The 18,586-nt window shown below is 46.9% G+C and overlaps 1 protein-coding gene across 1 annotated transcript in view; it reads right to left on the reverse strand.

The window, feature by feature from the left end:
• The window catches only part of CHRDL2 (chordin like 2), a 153,469-nt gene that overhangs the window by 56,904 nt on the left and 77,979 nt on the right, over positions 1-18,586 (reverse strand). Inside the window, exons 3-4 of the mRNA XM_077451225.1 lie at positions 7,318-7,408; positions 4,440-4,576 (exon numbers count right to left, since the gene is read on the reverse strand). Of these exons, the coding sequence (XP_077307351.1) occupies positions 4,440-4,576; positions 7,318-7,408 (228 nt within the window). The remainder of the gene's footprint in view (positions 1-4,439; positions 4,577-7,317; positions 7,409-18,586) is intronic.

Below are 18,586 nucleotides of genomic sequence, written 5' to 3' on the forward strand. Positions count from 1 at the left end.
GAAAAAATATGTATTTTATATATATATATATATATATATATATATATATATATATATATATATATATATATATTATATATATATATGTTTGGGGGTTCTAACTAATTATGTAGCAAAAAATACGGATTAACAAATGTCAGAAAGGCATGAAAGGGTTAAGCACCACCGATGGCGCGCTATTGTGTTTTTTTCCCCGTTTATATCACTATACTGGTCATTTATTGACTTTGGTTTACAGTTTATATATTTCGTAATACTTATGTTCTGATTGGCAAGCACAGCGTGGCACTTATATTGATTTGATTTGTTTTGTAATAACAACAATAATAAAAAAATAATTTTTTCCTTTTTTTTGTTTGCGTTGTTGAAGGTTAATTGAAAGAGAAAAAAAAAATGTCAATAAAAATTATTTGCTAAAGTACTAAATGCTAAATTATAATAATTAAAAACGAAAATAAAAAAGCTGAACAATTTTTTTTTTAAAATGTAAAAAGAACAATCAATACGAAATCATCATCATCAAATAAAACATAATAGGGTGAATAATAATAAATGCAAAATTAAAAGCTAAAACAAAAAAAAAAAAAGTAAATACAAAATAATAATAATGACAATAATAATGCAAAACACAAATCCAAGAAAAAACAGCTCCCTTCAATGTATAATTTGTGTATTCAGCTGCTTGCATGGAGTTCAGCTTTAAAGTTACAAAAAAAAAAAAAAATCACAGATGGGAAAAGTTTTGATCATTAAAAGTATATGAAGCGTAACGGCAGCAATACGTGCGCAAACACAGATCACAGTGCACTTTCTATGAGCATTTTACCAGAAATGGTAGAAAATAGAGAATAATCGATCCGATTCATCTGTATAAAAGGCCCACTTGTTCCCTTTCTCCAGCCAGCCCAACACTCGCCCGCTCGCTGAGCGCTGAGGCTGCCCCTCGCCCATGGACCTGTAACCCAATCCTTCCTGAATGTCATGACCTGGCCACCTTGGTGCGGAGATCAGCGTTCCTCTATACAGGAGGAGATCTCACCCCCCCCCCCCCCCCCCATCAACCTGTAGAAATCACAAATATCACCCAGAACGGTGAGCAGAGCCTTGTAAAGAGTCATAGAGGGCGAGTGCCGACTTTCCGGGAACACACCGGCCCAGGCTGGGAAATCACAGAGTCCGGGTTATCCAAATATCGTGGCTCAGCCATGCCTGGAATCACAGGGTGCCTTCACAATGACCACAGCCCACACCCCCCCCCCCCCACAGAGCCCTTCACAGCCCCCCACTTAAAGACCCCCTCCTCCCCCACACTGCAAGGGTTCAATAGGCATTGGACTGAGCTGCAATCATCCCATTCCACCATTCGGTGCAACCCGTCACCCAAACCTTCTTCTCCAAGGTGGTCACATGTCACTCACACTGTGATGTCATCACATGCAATGCAGGACCTGTTATCCTGTATTATATGCAAGAATGGTGAGGACCCGCCCACAACCCAGAATATTGGAGAGTGTACCATGCCCTGCTCAGCAGCCCCATGTCCCTATCACCATTCTCTCTGATCTCTTCCTATACACACCATCCATTGCTCAGCAGCACCATGTCCCTGTCACTATTCTCTCTGATCTCTTCCTATACACACCATCCACTGCTCAGCAGCCCCATGTCCCTATCACTATTCTCTCTGATCTCTTCCTATACACACCATCCATTGCTCAGCAGCACCATGTCCCTATCACCATTCTCTCTGATCTCTTCCTATACACACCATTTACTGCTCAGCAGCCCCATGTCCCTATCACTATTCTCTCTGATCTCTTCCTATACACACCATCCACTGCTCAGCAGCCCCATGTCCCTATCACCATTCCCTCTGATCCCTTCCTATACACACCATTTACTGCTCAGCAGCCCCATGTCCCTATCACTATTCTCTCTGATCTCTTCCTATACACACCATTTACTGCTCAGCAGCACCATGTCCCTATCACTATTCTCTCTGATCTCTTCCTATACACACCATTTACTGCTCAGCAGCACCATGTCCCTATCACTATTCTCTCTGATCCCTTTCTATACACACCATTTACTGCTCAGCAGCCCCATGTCCCTATCACTATCCTCTCTGATCTCTTCCTATACACACCATTTACTGCTCAGCAGCACCGTGTCCCTATCACTATTCTCTCTGATCCCTTTCTATACACACCATTTACTGCTCAGCAGCACCGTGTCCCTATCACCATTCTCTATGATCCCTTCCTATACACACCATCCATTTACTGCTCAGCAGCACCATGTCCCTATCACCATTCTCTCTGATCTCTTCCTATACACACCATCCACTGCTCAGCAGCCCCATGTCCCTATCACCATTCTCTCTGATCCCTTCCTATACACACCATCCACTGCTCAGCAGCCCCATGTCCCTATCACTATTCTCTCTGATCTCTTCCTATACACACCATTTACTGCTCAGCAGCACCGTGTCCCTATCACCATTCTCTCTGATCTCTTCCTATACACACCATCCACTGCTCAGCAGCACCATGTCCCTATCACTATTCTCTCTGATCTCTTCCTATACACACCATCCACTGCTCAGCAGCACCATGTCCCTATCACTATTCTCTCTGATCTCTTCCTATACACACCATCCACTGCTCAGCAGCCCCATGTCCCTATCACCATTCTCTCTGATCTCTTCCTATACACACCATTTACTGCTCAGCAGCCCCATGTCCCTATCACTATTCTCTCTGATATCTTCCTATACACACCATTTACTGCTCAGCAGCCCCATGTCCCTATCACTATTCTCTATGATCTCTTCCTATACACACCATTTACTGCTCAGCAGCCCCATGTCCCTATCACTATTCTCTATGATCTCTTCCTATACACACCATTTACTGCTCAGCAGCCCCATGTCCCTATCACTATTCTCTCTGATCTCTTCCTATACACATCATCCACTGCTCAGCAGCCCCATGTCCCTATCACTATTCTCTCTGATCTCTTCCTATACACACCATTTACTGCTCAGCAGCCCCATGTCCCTATCACCATTCCCTCTGATCTCTTCCTATACACACCATCCACTGCTCAGCAGCCCCATGTCCCTATCACTATTCTCTCTGATCTCTTCCTATACACACCATCCCCTGCTCAGCAGCCCCATGTCCCTATCACCATTCTCTCTGATCTCTTCCTATACACACCATCCCCTGCTCAGCAGCCCCATGTCCCTATCACCATTCTCTCTGATCTCTTCCTATACACACCATTTACTGCTCAGCAGCACCATGTCCCTATCACTATTCTCTCTGATCCCTTCCTATACACACCATTTACTGCTCAGCAGCACCGTGTCCCTTTCACCATTCTCTCTGATCTCTTCCTATACACACCATCCACTGCTCAGCAGCCCCATGTCCCTATCACCATTCTCTCTGATCTCTTCCTATACACACCATCCATTGCTCAGCAGCCCCATGTCCCTATCACTATTCTCTCTGATCCCTTCCTATACACACCATTTACTGCTCAGCAGCACCATGTCCCTATCACTATTCTCTCTGATCTCTTCCTATACACACCATCCTCTGCTCAGCAGCCCCATGTCCCTATCACCATTCTCTCTGATTTCTTCCTATACACACCTTCCATTGCTCAGCAGCCCCATGTCCCTATCACCATTCTCTCTGATCTCTTCCTATACACACCATTTACTGCTCAGCAGCACCATGTCCCTGCCACTACACTCTCCGATTCCTTCACTTACATATGTACCATCTTCCACTCAGTGTGGCATCCCTATCACTATTCTCTCTGACCCCCTTCATAAACATTTGTACCATTCCCTACTCATCAGCACCATGTCCTTGTCATTATCATCTCTGATGACTTCCAATACACACAATTCACAGCTAAGCAGCACCATGTCCTTTGGCAATATTCTCTTGGATCACTTCCTATTTACACCGTCCGTTGCTCAGCAGCCCCATGTCCCTATTCTAAACACTTCTAATACACACCATCCATTGCTCAGCAGCCCCATGTCCCTGTCACTATTCTCTCTGATCTCTTCCTATACACACAACCCACTGCTCATCATCCCCATGTCCCTGTCACTATTGTCTCTGATCCCTTCCTATACATATGTATAATCCATTGCTCAGCAGTACTATGTTCCTGTCCCTGTTTTGTCTGATGCCTTCCTATACAGTACATATGTACCATTCAATGCTCAGCAGTGGTTTGTTGCATTATTCCCCATATTTCCATGTCCAGACAGGAAGTGAAGGAAAATCTCCCCAATGGGTGTACAGAGCTGACCAGAGCGCCATCTATGGGAGGCACTTTTATAACACAACCAATAGGACAGAGTTAGAGCAAAGACAGCGGAGGGAAGGAGAGGGGGAGAGGGGGTCACATACCGAACAGCTGCACTGCACACACTGGTTGGACTGTCGCGATGGGAAGAGCTCGTGGGTGGTAAACATCTCCCCTTGCTGGTAGGTCGTCCCGTTATGCTGGCACACTTTGGGCGGAGCTCGCAGCCCGGAGGGTGTCTCTGCAGAAAGAGGGCACATCATTGTCTGGGGAAAGCGGAAGATACAGACAAAAAACTTTTTTTTTTTTTTTTTCAGCTTTTTTTGATGAATTGTAAAAGGGTTAATGGGAAACAATCTGGCCCATTCACATAGCTCAGCAACTCGGAGATTGGGCCGCAGGGTAGTATTCCAACATGATAACAACCCCCCCCCCCCCCCCAAACACACCTCCAAACACACCTGGCTAACGGCGCGAGTGTGTGGAGCGCACGCCGTCTGCAGTGGATAGTGTGGACACTCTCTGTATTGCAGCTCGCCCTAGAACAACGCCAGCGGCCCCAGTGCCGGGAGAGAAGGCACTTTTACAAGTAAGGAGACATTTGGCTGAGTATTATTTTTTATTTTTTTTATAAAATTGAATTGCGCTATGGAGGCTCTCCATTTTCTATATACCGCACTTGTCTGTGAGGAGGAAGGTTGAAACTATCTACACCAGGGATATGCAATTAGTGGACCTCCAGCTGTTGCAGAACTACAAGTCCCATGAGGCATAGCAAGACACTGACAGCCACAAGCATGACACCCAGAGGCAGAGGCATGATGGGAGTTGTAGTTTTGCAACAGCTGGAGGCCCGCTAATTGCATATCCTTGACCTACAGGTTAAAAGCACGTGAGCAGGCACAACCCTGCAGAGGCGATTAGCGGACCTCCAGCTGTTGCAAAACTACAACTCCCATCATGCCTCTGCCTCTGGGTGTCATGCTTGTGGCTGTCAGAGTCTTGCAGTGCCTCATGGGACTTGTAGTTCTGCAACAGCTGGAGGTCCGCTAATTGCATATCTCTGATCTACAGGTTAAAAGCATGTGAGCAGGCACAACCCTGCAGAGGCGATTACTGACCAACTTTTTCAATAAAGTGGTCAATAAAATCTGGTAAGCTGAATCACATTACAATCACTTACTGGGAGTGGACGATCGAGGCTGCGGTGAAGGATCACGTGAGGAGGGTTGTGGCTACATCTCTCTACACCAAAGATCTGTCATCGTCTTGTGTGTGGCAATCACATCACGTTATAGAGGAACTTTTATTTGGAACAGTCTGGATCACAAGAACTTTTATATTATAGTTGTTGCAGTCACTGTTGGCACTGGGGTGTTATCACATGTCATGTGTGATTTGTTGTATCATTTTTTTATATATTTGGTGAATTTATTATGGGTACTTGCGCATACGATATTTGTTGAAGAGTGGCAAAATATCGATTATTAATGAGAAGGGAATTACTCACATTGATAATAGTTTTTGCTAACTGGCGCCCCCTATATATGTTATTTAAATCTTAACTGAGGAGCATATTTTTCTCTTTTTCAGGGGAGTAGCATTAGAATAATCATTTTTAGGTCTATAGATGTTATTTTTTGGCGCAGAGTTTTTTTTTGCAATTTTTTTACACCTCCAAGACAACCACTGCCTTGCTAAAGTATCTGAGGGTAAAGGTGATGGACTGACCAAGCATGTCTCCAGACCTAAACCCTATTGATCTTCTGTGGGGCATCCTCAAATGGAAGGGGGAGGAGCGCAAGGTCTCCAACATCCACCAGCTCTGTGATGTCATCATGGAGGAGGGGAAGAGGACTCCAGTGGCAACCTGTGAAGCTCTGGTGACCTCCATGCCCAAGAGGGTTAAGGCAGTGCTGGAAAATAATGGTGGCCACACAAAATATTGACACTTTGGGCCCAATTTGGACATTTTCACTTAGGGGTGTACCCACTTTTGTTGCCAGCGGTTTAGACATTAATGGCTGTGTGTTGAGTTATTTTGAGGGGGCAGCAAATTTACACTGTTATACAAGCTGTACACTCACTACTTTACATTGTAGACAAGTGTCATTTCTTCAGTGTTGTCACATGAAAAGATAGACTAAAATATTTACAAAAGTATTTTATATATATATATATATATATATATATATATATATATATATATATATATATATATGTGTATATATATTTTTTTTTTATTGATTTATAATTTTATATATATTATAAAAAATATATATGTATGTATGTATGTATGTATATGTAAAATTATAAATATATAAAAAAAAAATATTTATAATATATACTTTTTTATTTATAATTTTATAAATATACACTGTATATAAAATTATAAATAAAAAAAATTATATATATATATATATATATATATATATATATATATATATATATATATATATATATATATATATATATATATATATATATATAGTTATAATTTTACATATACATACATATATTTTTTTTATAATATATATATATATATATATATAAAATTATAAATCAATAAAAAAAATATATATATATATTATAAAAAATATATATGTATGTATGTATGTATATGTAATATTATAAATATATAAATATATATATTATAAATAAAAAATGTATATATATATATATATATATATATATATATATATATATATATATATATATATATATATATATATATATATATATAATTTATTTATAATTTTATATATATACATATAATATAAAATAAAAAATATATATGTTATAAATAGAAAAAATAAAAAAAATTATATTATATTATAATATATACATATATATATATATATATAAAATTTTACACACACATATATACTGTATGTATAAAACCTGTATGACAATAAGTAGGAACACATAGCAAAGTTCATTTATATGAGGAGGAGACTCCTCCCCCTCTCTGAGGCCACTTACCTACACATCTGGGGCAGCACTGCTGCGGGTCGGTGACGGTGTGGATGCATTGCAGGACCGGACACTTTATCTTGTAGCAGGAGACTCCGCTCTAAAAAAAAAAATAAAAAAAAAAAATAATAAAACAAAAAACCCACAAGGTTTGAGATGAATTGGAACGTTCGGTGTCTCGCTGTTCCTAATAAGATGGAGAACAATCATTGCCATTCATGAGAGCCTCAGGTTATCTCGGATGACAAATGTCTGAATATTGACTGAATGAGATCAGCAGAGGTCAGCCCCTGTATTTACTAAGAAGTCTTACCGGTGTCCTTTATCTCCAGCAGGCTGGCTGAGCACTTCCCTAATCTAGCTCCCAGTGCCTGAAACATGTTAGACTTGTGAAGAAGGTCCAACAGAATTGATTACAGCTCCTAAATCATCATTGCTCCTTTCAGCTGGGGAAGCAAAATTAAATATTGGGTACTTCTGGATATGGGAACCCAGAAAGCCCTCATCACATGTGACTGACCGCAGATTGGCCACAGAGGCACCCAGTGCTGTCACATGGGGGTAGGGAGAACGTCTATATGCTCAATCTATCAGGTAAAGGGGGACTGTGATGTAAAGGGGGACTGTTATGTAATGGGGGTCTGTTATGTAAAGGGGGCCTGTGATGTAAAGGGGGCCTGTGATGTAAAGGGGGCCTGTGATGTAAAGGGGGCCTGTGATGTAAAGGGGGCCTGTGATGTAAAGGGGGCCTGTGATGTAAAGGGGGCCTGTGATGTAAAGGGGGCCTGTGATGTAAAGGGGGTCTGTGATGTAAAGGGGGTCTGTGATGTAAAGGGGGTCTGTAATGTAAAGGTCTGTTATGTAAAGGGGGTCTGCAATATAAAGGAGGTCTGTTATGTAAAGGGGGTCTGCAATATAAAGGGGTCTATGATGTAAAGGGGGTCTATGATGTAAAGGGGGTCTGCGATGTAAAGGGGGTCTGCGATGTAAAGGGGGTCTATGATGTAAAGGGGGTCTGCAATATAAAGGGGGTCTATGATGTAAAGGGGGTCTGCAATATAAAGGGGGTCTATGATGTAAAGGGGGTCTGCAATATAAAGGGGGTCTATGATGTAAAGGGGGTCTGCAATATAAAGGGGGTCTATGATGTAAAGGGGGTCTATGATGTAAAGGGGGTCTGCGATGTAAAGGGGGTCTGCGATGTAAAGGGGGTCTACGATGTAAAGGGGGTCTATCATGTAAAGGGGGTCTATGATGTAAAGGGGGTCTATGATGTAAAGGGGGACTATGATGTAAAGGGGGACTGCAATATAAAGGGGGACTGTGCACACTGATGTAAATGAGAAGGGGGTCTGAGGACACTGATTTACAGGGGGGACTGCGATGTGTTACAGCATAATCATGAGATTAGGACCTCTGCCAGAAGAAAAATTTACAAACTGGACCCATGTAAATTTTAAGACCCCTGTGCTAGACCATCAAAAAAAAAAAAAACCCTCCCCATAGACTGATAATGCTGCTGTCCAAAGTTGCGCCTGTGCTCCTTCATCCAGAGCGGGGCGCTCTAATACAGGAGGTGCGTTACTGACCAGATCACCAAGTGAAAACAGAGGGGAAAAAAGCCTAAAAAAAAAAAAAACGATTGCAGCCGCCACATCTATTAATTGGTAAGCTGCAATACATTATATTTTTGGTTTTGGGCATAATGGCGCTTTCAATTGGCCGGCGTGGGCACAGCACCGCTTCACTTTAGATATGGAAGTGTTGCTGTCAGAATAAAATTGCAATATTATGTTCACATTTGCTGCTAGAGGTAGCTTCACTTTATTCTTGATTTTGCTCCAAAGCGCTTATTTATAGCAGTGTGTAAAATAGAACTAGGAATGCGACCTGTGCCAACACAAACCTGGCACACACTATACGCCAGCCCCGGCAGAAGTGCCCGGCAAATACGGCTAAGAGTTAGAAAAGGTGTCACAAAAATGTTACCAATGTGCAGCAAGCAGTGCCAGCTTCCCTGAGCATCAAATGCCCGGCGGTGTGAGGGCACACTTATAGCCAGACTCTGCTATGTGTGATGGCATTGGGCACACAGGGCGCCATCCCAGGGTAGCACGAGGCTGGATTTTAGGGGCTTTAACCAGTTCTCCCCTTGTATACCCTTCATCTCCTTGCATGGACCCGAGCAGTCATTTCATGTCTGCTATGGACCTGATTGTTCTGGAATAGCTTTGTCTTTATTAAAGTTGAATTCAAGGCTAAATCTGGTCCTAAATTGTTCCCCAACACTTACTGTACCCACTGTACCCACCCTGGTCCGGTCATGTGATCCCATGTGCGGCTGCAGGGGAGAGGAGGGCGAACGGACGGGCCAGAGGAGCCTATGGGGGACCTCACCAAGTCAGGTACGTTTTTTCCTTTACTGATGTGCGCTGATGAGACTGCACTTGAGGGAACTGATTAGGCGGTACTGGTGGGCACTAATGAGGAGGCATGGATAGGTAGCACTGGTAAGCACTGATAGGCAGCAATGATGGGCACTCATGAGGCTGCACTGATAGGTGGGATCAATGGGCACCGATAGGCAGCACTACTGATAGGCGGCACTGATGGGCACTCATGAGGCTGCACCGATGGGCACTGATAGGCAGCACCACTGATAGCCATTACTGATGGGTACTGATAAGCAGCACTGACGGGCAGTCATGGGGCTGTACTGATAGGTGGCACCGATAGGCCGCACTACTGATAGGTGTCACTGATGGGCACTCATGAGGCTCCACTGATAGGTGGGATCGATGGGCGGCAATGATAGGCATTACTGATGGGCACTGATAGGCACTCATGAGGCTGCACTGATAGGTAGCACTGATGAGGAGGAACTGATAGGTGGCACCAATGGGCACTGATAGGCAGCACTACTGATAGCCATTACTGATGGGCACTGATAAGCAGCACTGACAGGCAGTCATGGGGCTGCACTGATAGATGGCACCGATAGGCAGCACTACTGATAGGTGGCACTGATGGGCACTCATGAGGCTGCACTGATAGGTGGGATCGATGGGCACTGATAGGCAGCACTAGTGATAGGCGGCAATGATAGGCATTAATGATGGGCACTGATTAGCCTGCACTGATAGGCGGCACTGATGGGCACTCATGAGGCTGCACCGATAGGTGGCATCGATGAGCACTGATAGGCAGAACTGATAGGCGGCAATGATGGGCACTCATGAGGTTGCACTGATAGGCAGCACTACTGATAGGCACTCATGGGGCTGCACTGATAGGTGGCACCGATGGGCACTGATAGGCAGCACTAGTGATAGGCAGCAATGATAGGCATTACTGATGGGCACTGATTAGCCTGCACTGATAGGCGGCACTGATGGGCACTCATGAGGTTGCAGCGATGGGCACTGATAGGCAGCACTACTGATAGCCATTGCTGATGGGCACTGATAAGCAGCACTGACGGGCACTCATGGGGCTGCACTGATAGGTGGCACTGATGGGCAAAACTGATGAGCCTGCACTGTTAGGCGGCACTGGTGGGTACTTATGAGGTGGTAGTGATGAGGAGGCACTGACAGGTGGCAATGATAGGCAGCACTGATTGGCACTGACAGACAGCACTGGTGGGCACTGGTTGACTTTAAATGCTATTTTATGCGGTATTTGCTGAGCGTTTTTGCTGTAAATACCACACAAAGCGATAGTGAATTGATAGTTTCAGGATCGCATTCGATATTTGGAGAAAATGTGTCGGATCACCTAAATACCGCATGCCATCTGCCTTAGTGCCGAGTGTAACTCTTTTCTTTTTTTTTACTTAACGTTAATGTTATCAAATAGGGAGCCGACATGCAGAATTGAATCACTTCCCCTAGAAAGCTGACAGTCGGCGTTGGCACGCTGATTATTTTAGGTTGGTGACGGGTCTCTTTAAGGACAAGGTTGCTGTAACATCATCCAACACCGGACAAGCCTCGGGATTTTTAATAAAAACGATGAATCTGTCGGAGGACGAGGAGCTGGTGAGCAGGTGATGCCAGCCCCGTCTAGCAGCGAGGGTGCTGTGCCCCCCGGTGGGTGGGAGAGGAGCCATGCCAGTGTCACCCGAGCGCAGTGATGTGGCTTGGCACCTGTGAGAACTAGGGACATCTTTATCAATGAGCTGGCAAGGGTCCATGCCCGGCAGGAACAAGCGCCAGCTCTGCAGCCCCATGAAAGGCTCCTTGTTCCAGCGGCTGAGACACGGCTGGAGCTCGGGAACAGTGGTCAGGGAAAAGGATTAGTAACAAAAATGTTATGGCTTGTAAAAGGAGCGTAAACCGCGTCATGAAACCCTCCACTGCCGCCGGATAATGGAGCAGTGTGTTCCTGAAACTCGGCCCTCTTTATTAGGGGACTTAACACCCTCGCTGCTGGACGCGGCTCAAGGAAAAACCTCCCGGAGAAAACCTGCGCTGCTTCCGTGCCAAAAGACCAATTCCCCGCAGACTCCGGCGTTTAACAAGCAATCTTACGACGCGGCTGCGGGGAGCAGGTAAAACAGATGGCGGCAAAAACAGCTGCAGAGAAAAGTGGAATAAAATGATCGACAAACCTGAAAAAGGGGAGAGAGAGAGAGAGAGAGCGATCGGCCAACTCGTTGTGGAGGAAACGTATCCCTGGAAGGCGAAACCGAGCCTGCCCTTCGTCAATGGAGGACAGAGCAACAGATTCACCCAACCCTGGTACAGAGTCACCCAACCCCGGGACAGATTCACCCAACCCCGGGACAGAGTCACCCAACCCCGGGACAGAGTCACCCAACCCCGGGACAGAGTCACCCAACCCCGGTACAGAGTCACCCAACCCCGGGACAGAGTCACCCAACCCCGGGACAGAGTCACCCAACCCCGGGACAGAGTCACCCAACCCCGGGACAGATTCACTCAACCCCGGGACAGATTCACTCAACCCCGGGACAGATTCGCTCAACCCGGGACAGATTCGCTCAACCCCGGGACAGAGTCGCCCAACCCCGGGACAGAGTCGCCCAACCCCGGGACAGAGTCACCCATCCCCGGTACAGAGTCACCCATCCCCGGTACAGAGTCACCCAACCCCGGGACAGAGTCACCCAACCCTGGGACAGAGTCACCCATCCCCGGTACAGAGTCACCCAACCCCGGTACAGAGTCACCCATCCCCGGTACAGAGTCACCCAACCCCGGGACAGAGTCACCCAACCCCGGGACAGAGTCACCCAACCCAAGTACAGAGTCACCCAACCCCCGGTACAGATTCACCCAACCCCGGTACAGAAACACCCAACCCCGGTACAGAAACACCCAATCCCCGGTACAGAGTCACCCAATCCCCGGGACAGAGTCACCCAACCCCGGGACAGAGTCACGCAACCCCGGGACAGAGTCACGCAACCCCGGGACAGAGTCACCCAACCCCGGTACAGAAACACCCAACCCCCGGGACAGAGTCACCCAACCCCGGGACAGAGTCACTCAACCCCGGTACAGAGTCACCCAACCCCAGTACAGAGTCACCCAACCCCGGGACAGAGTCATCCAACCCCGGGACAGAGTCACCCAACCCCGGGACAGAGTCACGCAACCCCGGGACAGAGTCACGCAACCCCGGTACAGAAACACCCAACCCCCGGGACAGAGTCACCCAACCCCGGGACAGAGTCACCCAACCCCGGGACAGAGTCACCCAACCCCGGTACAGAGTCACCCAACCCTGGGACAGAGTCACCCAACCCCGGTACAGAGTCACGCAACCCCGGTACAGAAACACCCAAACCCGGGATAGAGTCACCCAACCCCGGTACAGAAACACCCAACCCCCGGGACAGAGTCACCCAACCCCGGGACAGAGTCACCCAACCCCGGGACAGAGTCACCCAACCCCGGGACAGAGTCACCCAACCCCGGTACAGAGTCATCCAACCCCGGTACAGAGTCATCCAACCCCGGTACAGAGTCACCCAACCCCGGTACATATAGACACTGCCAGCTCTTCATTCCTCCACTGAAAGATACTCAGTACTTTTGAGTATAACGGAGCATGTGACCCACTCCCCTGCCTCCATAATGCAGCCCTGGCACCAATCGCCAAATCCAGGAATCATTAGTGGGGAGGCTTGCCCTATTGCTGGTATCATGGAAAGGAATAGTGCCCCATCCTTGGTATCAGTGGGAGGAATAGTGCCCCATCATTGGTGTCAGTGGGAGGAATAGTGCCCCATCATTGGTGTCAGTGGGAGGAATAGTGCCCCATCATTGGTATCAGTGGGAGGAATAGTGCCCCCTCATTTGTATCAGTGGGAGGAATAGTGCCCCCTCATTGGGATCAGTGGGAGGAATAGTGCCCCCTTATTGGTATCAGTGGGAGGAATAGTACTCCTTCATTGTTATCAGTGGGAGGAATAGTGCCCCATCATTGTTATCAATTGAAGGAATGGTGCCCCATCATTGGTATTAATGAGAGGAATAGTGTCCCATTATTGGTATCAGTGGGAGGGAATAGTGCTCCATCATTGGTATTAACGAGAGGAATAGTGCCCCATCATTGGTATTAACGAGAGGAATAGTGCCCCATCATTGGTATCAGTGGGATGAATAGTGCCCCATAATTAGTATCAGTGGGAAGGAATAGTGCCCCATCATTGGTATCAGTGGGAGGAATAGTGCCCCATCATTGGTATTAATGAGAGGAATAATGCCACATCATTGATATCAGTGGAAGGAATAGTGCCCCATTATTGGTATTATTGGGAGGAATAGTGCCACATCATTGGTATCGGTGGGAGGAATAGTGCCCCATCATTAGTATTAGTGGGAGGAATAGTGCCCCATCATTGGTGTCAGTGGGAGGAATAGTGCCCCATTGTTGGGGTCAGTGATAGGAAAAGTGTTTGGGAGGAATAGTGACCCAAGGGATGGATAAAGGCAAGCAAAGGGTCTTATCCGGCCCCTGGGCTGCAGTTTGGAGACCACTGCCTATAGGTAAGCTTATAAAAAATATCGTACCTGTCGGTCCCTTGGAACGGCCTCAATTGTTGTCATCTAGTAGATACACATGTAGCACCCTCCTAGGAGAGGAGGCAAGGCAAATTAAGTTGTTGGGTTAGTCTGTAATCAGGAGAGGGGAGACTGATGGCCCAGGTCTGTTCATAGCTCTATTGTAGTTTCCCTACGTCTGGTAAGAACCTTCCAGAGCTTAGGCTGGGAAATTCCAATGCCTAGGCTGAATATTTGGATTGCTCTGCGCAATCCCTGGGGATATGTGCCCAGTAGGTGGTTAGAGAGGTGATAAATTGTCTGGTTCCCTGGTCAGCCTGTTTCCAAGACTGTTCCAAAAGTGAACTGATCTGCAAGTTTCGGGGGGGGGGGGGGGGGGCGGCATTTGTCTCTACACCACTCCTGGACTGGCTGATGGACTACTCTCCTATGGACTTGTCCTACTTCAGGATCTGTGAGCAGTCTCATCCCTGTGCCCCATGTATTTGTGGTCCTCAGCCGTGGACGTGTGGACTGTTCCAGTTTGTTTACTTGTGCTACAAATTAACCTTATGGTCCCCAGCTTTAAGGAGTAGGACTGTTCCAGTCTTCTTATTTCTGATACCAATTTGCCTTGTGGCCCCACCTGCAAAGACACAGACTGTTTGAGTCCATCATTGTCTGTGCTGAACTTGGTCTCGTGGTCCCCATCTATGAGTGAAATGCCACGTACACATGATCAGACTATCCGGCGGATTTCCGCCGGACAATCCGCCCGTGTGTGGGCTCTGGCTGACTTTTTTTCCCAAAAAATCCGGCGGACTTACAAAGAAGTTTTGACTCAAAATTGTCCGCCGGACTGACAATCCGCTCGTCTGTGTGCTATTCCGCCAGACTTTGGAAATGAGCGGACTTGCTAACACGGAGAAAAGTCCGTTAATTTTGAACGCGGCTTCAGGTAGACGGGACTAGCGAAGGAGGTTAATGTCACCTCCTCCATCGGCGAGATTGACACCTCGCTAGCCCCGTCACCTGGTATGGACTTAAAGGGGAAGCCCTATGCCAAAAAAATGGCGTGGGGGTCCCCCCCAAAGTCCATATCAGGCCCTTATTCGAGCATGCAGCCCGGCCGGTCAGGAAAGGGGATGGGGAGGAGCGAGCGCCCCCCCCCCCCGAGCCATACCAGGCCGCGTGCCCTCAACATGGGGGGGTGCCTTGGGGAAGGGGGGGCCCTGCGGCCTCCCCACCCCATAGCACTTTGTCCCCATGTTGATGAGGACAAGGGCCTCTTCCCGACAACCCTGGCCGTTGGTTGTCGGGGTATGCGGGCGGGGGGCTTATCGGAATCCGGGAGCCCCCTGTTAAAGCAAGAAAACTAGGAAACCTGATCCTACCAAGCATATGTACACATGAAAGGTGGCCAGGACGAAATGCGTCAGTCCCATGGTCTGAGGAGCAGCATTGACTGAGGCCTTCACGTGTACACATCCTTACTAGGATTGACTTAGTTGTGTGGCGTTTTCTTGCTTTATTGTTCACCTCTCATTGGAGGAGTCACTTTTGATGCCGGCATCCCTGTAATCCTGAGAACCAGCAGGGCTTCACACCTTAGCTTGGAGCAGCACCACCAAGCACACCTGCTCTAGATTGTTTACTGAGCTGGAGTCATTGGATGGTTTATGTGTGCCTGGCTGTCTCTGCACTGTTTTGGGAAAGATCCTGCCCCTTTGGGGGTAGTGTTACATGCACATGGACGCCAACCAATCACGTCACTGATGCATGCGCAGTACACTCTGTATTTAGGTTATACTGAGTGTGCCCTAAATGAAGAGAGCTGTGCCACGATGGTGACTCCCATGCACATGCACGGGAGTGATTTCATTGCGGCCCGACTATTTAAGAGCGCGGAGGAGAGCGCGAACCTGGAAGGAGATTTGGGTGAAGATGGAAGCGCCAGGAGCAGTGATAGTTTGGCACCGAAAAGGCTCTGTTTGAAAGGTAAATCTGTCATAATGTGCTAGTATGCAGTGCTTTCTAGCACATTATGGCACAAACCTGCAGAGAGCCTATTAATGTTTGTAGAGTTTATGATCGCTTTAAAGAGGAAGTAAACCCTGATGAGTTTACTTCCTCTTTCATTCCATGCAAAGGTAAAGCATAATGAATTACTGTGCATCGCATAGTAGTCCATTATGTGTCACTTACCTGACACAGGAGCCAGCGATGTCACCGATGTCCCCTGTAGTCGGGCGCATCCATCTTCTCAGTGGGTCTCGCTGCTCCGCCGCTGTCATTCTGCGAAGCCGCAATGACGTCACTCCCGCGCATGTGCACGGAAGCCGCCAAGCGTGGCATATCGCCGTTGACGGAGGCGCGCTCAGTGCGCCTGCGCTCCGCTGTCTACGGCACATGTCTTTTCGGCAAATATCTCCTAAACCGTGATATATAGGAGATATTTCTTGGACCTACAGGTAAGCCTTAACCCTTTCCCGCCGAGCGTACGCAGATCTGCGTACTCGGCTTCCGGGGGTTATACCGGGATGATGCCCGCACCTGCAGGCATCATCCCGGTACCGTTTTTTGCAGCAGGCGATTGGCTATCCAGGCATAACAACCGATGCGGCTAAAAGCCGCTCGGCTGTTATGCCGGAGGAGCGGGAGGGGACGTCCCCCCCTCCCGCCACCTCTCGCCGCTGTTACCGGTGCTCCCGCTCGATCGGGAGCACCGATTCGCAATCCGACGCCTCCGGCTGCTGCGGAGGAACTGGAACGAAGCCGTAATCGGCTTCGTTCCAGTCTCCTCATCGTAAACACGGAAGCGACGTCATGACGTCACTTCCCGTTTACTCGGCTGCCAATGGCGCCGGTTTAAAAAAAAATATCCGGTATTCAGAATCGCCGTTTTCGGCGATCTGAATACATTGAAGTGTAAAGGAGGGGTGGGGGGTCTTTTAGACCCCCGATCCCTCCATAAAGAGTACCTGTCACCACCTATTACTGTCACAAGGGATGTTTACATTCCTTGTGACAGCAATAAAAGTGATCAATTATTTTATTTTTAATTTTTTAACAATTTAGTCATTTTAAAATAAATAAAATAAAGAAAAAAATAAAAAAAATGTTTTTAAAGCGCCCGCCGTCCCCGCGAGCTCGCAAAGCAAAGAAAACGCATACGGAAGTCGCGCCCGCGTATGTAAACGGTGTTCAAATCACACATGTGAGGTATCGCCGCGATCGTCAGAGCGAGAGCAATAATTCTAGCACTAGACCTCCTCTGTAACGCTAACCTGGTAACCGTAAAAATTTTTTAAAGCGTCGCCTATTGAGATTTTTAGGTACCGTACTTTGTCATCAATCTACAAGTGCGTGCAATTATAAAGTGTGACATGTTTGGTATCTATTTACTCGGCGTAACATTATCTTTCACATTACGCAAAAAAATTGGGCTAATTTTACTGTTTTGTTTTTTTTTTATCATGAAAGTGTCCCTTTTCCCAAAAAGTTGCGTTTAAAACACCACTGCGCAAATATCGTGTGACATAAAATATTGCAACAATCTATTCTCTAGAGTCTCTGCTAAAAATATATATATAATGTTTGGAGGTTCCAAGTAATTTTCTAGCAAAAAATATGGATTTTAACTTGTAAACACCAAATTCCAAAAATAGGCTTAGTCATGAAAGGGTTAAGCTAGGCTTACCTGTAGGTCAAAGTGTGTTGTATGGGTTTACAACCACTTTAAGGGCCAGGTCACACTGGAATGCCGAATGTGAACCGGCCCTACGAGTTCTTAGTCTTGTGCAAGCTCTGACCAGAGAGACTTAAAAACAAAAAGGAATTCCTCTCCTCTCTCCTACGGGTGAACGGAGCAGTAAGTGAGCAAAGGAAAGGTTGAGTGAAAGCATGGCCCGTTCCTGTCCCACCGGAGAGGACCCCCTTAATGTTCTGTCTCAAAGATACAACAGGCAATGAGGAGACCTCTCCAAAGTGCGGGGAAAACCCTTCTTAGCCCTTGTACACACATTCTGACGGAAAATGTCCGATCGGACCGCGTTGTCGGATAATCCGACTGTGTGTGGGCTCCATCGGACCGACAAAGTTTTAGAGCTGGGCTATAAAATTTTCCGACAACATGATCCGATCGGACTTTGTCCGATCGTTTGCAGAGAATTCCGATCGGACAAAGTGCCACGCATGCTCAGATCAAATTCCTAGACCAAAGACATCAGTCCCGATCACGGCCAGCAATGCAAGGCACCACATGC

The sequence above is a fragment of the Lithobates pipiens genome, unplaced genomic scaffold (genome assembly GCF_037356315.1).
Source record: "Lithobates pipiens isolate NorthernLeopardFrog02 unplaced genomic scaffold, aLitPip1_a1.2 Scaffold_23, whole genome shotgun sequence".
NCBI lineage: Eukaryota > Metazoa > Chordata > Amphibia > Anura > Ranidae > Lithobates > Lithobates pipiens.